Genomic DNA, 5,000 nt, shown 5'->3' with positions numbered 1-5,000 from the left:
CACACACACACACACACACACACACACACACACGTATAATGACACGGGCACACAGGAATGTTTCCTATGCAAAGATGTTACAATTTGTTTGCTGTTGTAACCGACATCCTCTCCACTGTGTGTGTGTGTGTGTGTGTGTGTGTGTGTGTGTGTGTGTGAGGAATGTCGGTCTCAGCAGTAAAAGTATCCAGTCTGCAGAGCCTGAGGAGGAGAGTTCACACCATGAAACTCGTGTTTTTGTTTCCAGTTTCTCTCATCTTGTTATTTATTTGATCTTTGCTGAAAATTCAAAGCGTGTTCAGACTCACCTCGGCGTGTCGCAGGTGTCGGTCACTTCTGATTTATATTCTCTCTGCAAGTTTGAACGGCGTCTCTTTCACTCTGCCACTTTAAGGTTAATTACCAACATCCACCACTAGGGCGCGCTTCGTCCAAAGGAGCTGTGATGTGCGACAAATTCTGGCGAAAAGGCGTCTAACTTCTGAACGGATTCACACGTCATAAACACGCAGGTCTCCTGTGGCTCAGGACAGACCTGATTAACTTTTCAGGCCCTTCAGTCAAAAGGGGGCGTGGCAGTGGGCGTGGCCTATCACAAAAAGTCACAGAACTTCCCGACGGATTAGCATAGCGCCATAAAATTTTGATACACGATTTGTCCCGGGGCAAAGGAACAACATATTAACTTCTTAACTTGTTTGTTAACTTCCCACACTGCTTGGGCCACGCCCACTTCACCACAGGCCACGCCCACTTATGGTTTCTCCAGCATCTCCAAGGTGGGTCTTGTGGGGTGTCCTCTGACTTGGCATGTGGCTGCCGACAAGCTGGGTGACACGTGGCCACGCCCATTTCTTCACAGGCCACGCCCACTTCCTGTTGTGGTATTTATTACAGATTCTGGACCAGCGATATGAGCTCTACTGGCTTCCTGTTACTACAGGTCAAATTTAACTCGAGGACAAGATGTTCCCTTGTTCCAGGTGTAGTCAGTACGACTGCATATCTGAAATATTTTAGATTAGAAACACAGTTTTACTCTTTGTGCACTCTTTGTGTAATTAAGTTTTACGTGAGGTGCTTTGTAATATTTGACTGCTGAGAGAAAATAACACAAAAAATCTGACGTCGATCCAGCATCACTGATCTGACCTTTTAAATATAGCATTTTCATAATTATAAATATAGCTTTCATGACATTTTTTATATACATACATACATACACACATACTACATATATATATTTGCTAGTATTTGTTTGTTGTTGTTTGCTTTTTTCTCATTTTTTGCTGACATTCCTGCAAAAAAAATTCAAATTTTTTCTTTTGCTTTAGTAAGTTTTTGCTTGTCACCTTTTTACCCTGCATGTATTTTGAAAGAGATGCAGTGAATTTGCTCAGAGGGTCAATTCACTAAACAATTAAATTTAATCTGACCAATCTGAATTTATTTGACACCAATTCCAAAAAAATATCTTTCCATGTCAGAGTCACTTCCAGCCTGGGGGTCCAGAACATGGAGAGGGTTGTCCCGTTCTGCTGATGTTGGTGTTTGCCTTTGGGGTGTTGTGGCCCTCGCCCCTCACCCCTCTGTGTGTTCGGGACGTCCGTGCCAAACTCTGCGGCTGAACAAACTATTTCACATCGTATCGCAGAAAGTCAGGAACACGCTGACATCGGGCTGCGTTTCTCAGCAGTTTTTGGAGACGCTTGGTTTTGTGTTTGCAGGCGGGCCGGCCTGCCGGGTGAGGCAGATTAGTCCGTCATATGATGGACTCGCTCCGGAGTTATAAAGCGCTAATCCAGCTGCTGTGAGATCAGCCCCACCCGCTGAAATCAAAGCACTTGGAACGAGCTTGAGATGTGAAAACAGGGACATAAAATCTGCTGTTTTATCTGAGGAGAGAGAGAGAGAGAGAGAGGGAGAGAGAGAGAGAGAGAGAGAGTCCTGCAGGGTCAGCAGAGTGAGTCTGCACTCCGCTCAGGGTTGAAGTTTATTTTGAGGATTAAGATTAAGACCGGCTCTGAAGTTTTTCTGGATTAACAGCACTGAAATATGAGCCTTTCTTTGTGTGTGTGTGTGTGTGTGTGTGTGTTTGGCTGGATTGTGTGTCTGTGTGTGTGTGTGTGTGTGTGTGTGTGTGTGTGTGCAGGACCATCACCGGAGCTCGGATCACCTCTCTGCCCAGTTCAGTGTGTGAGCAGCTTCCCAACCTGCAACTTCTGTAAGTTCGAGTTTAAAAAAAAAAAAAGAGAAAAAGAAGAAAAAAGACAAAAAAATGCAAAGATTGTCAAAATGATTTTAATCAGTTACAAATAAAACCACATGTGTCAAATTTCCCTTTATTTCTTTTTGTTTATTAATTTAATTTCTTTAATTTTTTTTTTTTTTTTTTTTTTTTTTAGTAATTTTCCAGTCATTTTCTGGTCACTTTCTCGTGACTTGTTATTTGCTTCTTAGTGATTTTTTTGTCACTTTGGTGATCACCTGTTTTCCCATATTTTTGAAAAAAAAAAAAAAATTATTAAAGGCAAGAACCAATCCAGCATCACTGATCTGACATTTTAAAAATATCATTAAAATAATTAAAAATATAGTTTTCTTTGCTTTCTTTCTTCTTTTCTTTTTTTTTATACTAATCTTGGCTATTTTTCAAGTACGTTTTTTTCTTTTTTCTTTTCTTTTTTTTTTTTTGCAAATGTACTTTTCCTCTTCTTTTTGTAAGAAACATTGTTAATAAGGTTAACCACTCACATTGAGGCTCTGTGCTGCTGACTGGCTGCAGAACCACAGGAGAACCAATCATCTGCTTCCACCGACACACAGGAGGAGCAGGATTATCAGTCTCCTCTGCAGCGCCCCCTGCAGGTGGAGACACAGCCTCCTGTGTGTACTGCTGGAACGTCTCCGCTTGAACTTTCCAGTTGCGCGTGATTTGTCTCCCTCTAGTGGCAGCAAATGAAAAGCTGCGTGAAAAACTGAACGCCTCCGTGCTCAAATGCAAAGAAAAGCAGGAATTAAAAGAAAAAATAAATCTTTGAGAGAGTTGTGGAATAATCACATTTCATTTTTACCATTCCAGTGTAAACTGTGAAGTGTGTGTGAGGACAAATGACAGCACCGTCTCTCTCTCTCTCTCTCCCTCTCTCTCTCTCTCTCAGTGATCTCTCCTATAATCAGATCCAGACTCTGCCCAGCTTCTCTGAGTGTGAGAGCATCCAGAAGATGTGAGTTTTACTGTTTTTTTTTTTTTTTTTTTTTTTTTTTCTGGTATTTTTATTTGTTTATTATAATAATTTCAGCCGAGCACACACACAGTTCATGTGAGGCCGGTCGCTGTGGCAACCAAGAAACTGTTTTGTTTAGTTTTCTGCTGTTTTTTTTTTTATTCTCATGTTTTCTTTGTGTGTGTGTGTGTGTGTGTGTGTGTGTGTGTGTGTGTGTGTTCTAGCGACCTGCACCATAATGAAATAGAGGAGCTTGCAGAGAACACCTTCCATGGCCTGATGTCGCTACGCTCTCTGTAAGCACTCACTCACACACACACACACACACACACACACACACACACACACACACATAGAATGCACTGCCAAGGATTAGAAACAAAGGCTTGCTGTTATAAGAGAACTCGTGGTATTGTACGGTGTGTGTGTGTGTGTGTGTGTGTGTGTGTGTGTGTGTGTTTTGGCTGTACTTCCTGCTAATAGGCTTATTACACAACAGTAAATACCCAGTCAGCAGGTTACTGGGAGCTTTAAGTGAACTGGGCAGAGTGGCAGCTGCAGATCAGGACCTGAGCTGCTCTTCAGGTGAGAGCCGAGGCCCCGCCCGCTTGGCCCCGCCCGCTTGGCCACGCCCGCTTGGCCACGCCCCCTCTGCATCTGATCTCGCAGCATGGAGGCGAAGCAGGAGGGCGTGTCCGTGTCACGCTTTGTGGCGTGAAAGCTGCAGGGTTTTAGGAAGGAGCAGTAATGTGGTGTGGTCTACAGGGGGCGACAGATGACAAAGCCACCTGGTTACCATGCACCTTCACTTAAACTAAAACTAAAAACTAAAAAAAATGGACTAAAATGAAAAGAAAAAAAAAAAAAAAAAAAAAAAAAAAAAACATTGGCTGAGGCTAAAACTGAAACTGTTTTCTTTGTTCACAAAATTTTAGCTGAAACTGAATGACAGTAATCTGCTAAAATGAACATTTCTCTCTCTCTCTCTCTCTCTCTCTATCTCTCCCTCCCTCTCTCTCCCTCTCTCTCTCCCTCTCTCTGCAGTGACTTGTCGTGGAACAGGCTCTCCTCTGTGCAGACAAACTGTTTCTCTGCTCTGCCTGCACTCGTCAAACTGTGAGTACAAACAAACTGTGAGGCCCCGCCCCCTCCACACTCTGTGGGCGGGGCCAGCTGCTGTGGCGTTAGGTGGGTCAGGCGTAAACATAAACATAAAAACAAATCTTTATTTACACTGACATGACAGTTTCATCCACTGAACGCTCTCCCTGGACGAGTGTGAAAAAGACGTTTTGGCGTAGCAGCGAAAACAAGGAAAACGGAGGGTTTGTTAATATATCAAGTAATGTGCACCTACATAGGGGGCGCCGGCGAGCGTCCACTCTGCGGTGCGGCATTGACCTGTTTTATGTTGGACAGGTATGTGCCGATGGGACAGTTTTTTTTCCTAGAATGCTGACGGAATGTCTTCCATTTTGGGCGGTCAATATGGCTCATTGCTTAAAGTCAGGATTAAGGTCAGGATTAGGGTTAGGATTACGGTGGGGTTAAGGTAAGAGTTATTATAAGGGTTCAGCATATTGGTTATGGCTAAGATTAGGGAAAGGCTGTAGAGAATGATTATAACTCAAGGACTGGCTGCCGGCGGTTCGCTTAGCCAACTTTTATTTATTTGTTTTAATATTATCCTGTATTTTACACCATTTCAGCATTGGGGGGGGGACATATATTCCAGCAATATTTTGGGGAGGGACATATTTGGAGTGCCTGAAC

At 43.2% G+C, this 5,000-nt stretch overlaps 1 protein-coding gene across 1 annotated transcript in view; it reads left to right on the top strand.

Moving 5' to 3' along the window:
* Nucleotides 1-5,000, top strand: part of LOC115355640 (leucine-rich repeat-containing G-protein coupled receptor 5-like) — a gene marked incomplete at its 3' end in the record, with an annotated part of 44,215 nt that overhangs the window by 33,838 nt on the left and 5,377 nt on the right. The window contains exons 11-14 of the mRNA XM_030046497.1: nucleotides 2,153-2,224; nucleotides 3,162-3,227; nucleotides 3,452-3,523; nucleotides 4,272-4,343. Of these exons, the coding sequence (XP_029902357.1) occupies nucleotides 2,153-2,224; nucleotides 3,162-3,227; nucleotides 3,452-3,523; nucleotides 4,272-4,343 (282 nt within the window). The remainder of the gene's footprint in view (nucleotides 1-2,152; nucleotides 2,225-3,161; nucleotides 3,228-3,451; nucleotides 3,524-4,271; nucleotides 4,344-5,000) is intronic.

Source organism: Myripristis murdjan, chromosome 23 (genome assembly GCF_902150065.1).
Source record: "Myripristis murdjan chromosome 23, fMyrMur1.1, whole genome shotgun sequence".
NCBI classification, from domain to species: Eukaryota; Metazoa; Chordata; class Actinopteri; order Holocentriformes; family Holocentridae; genus Myripristis; species Myripristis murdjan.
This window is presented reverse-complemented; position numbering and strand designations above follow the sequence as displayed.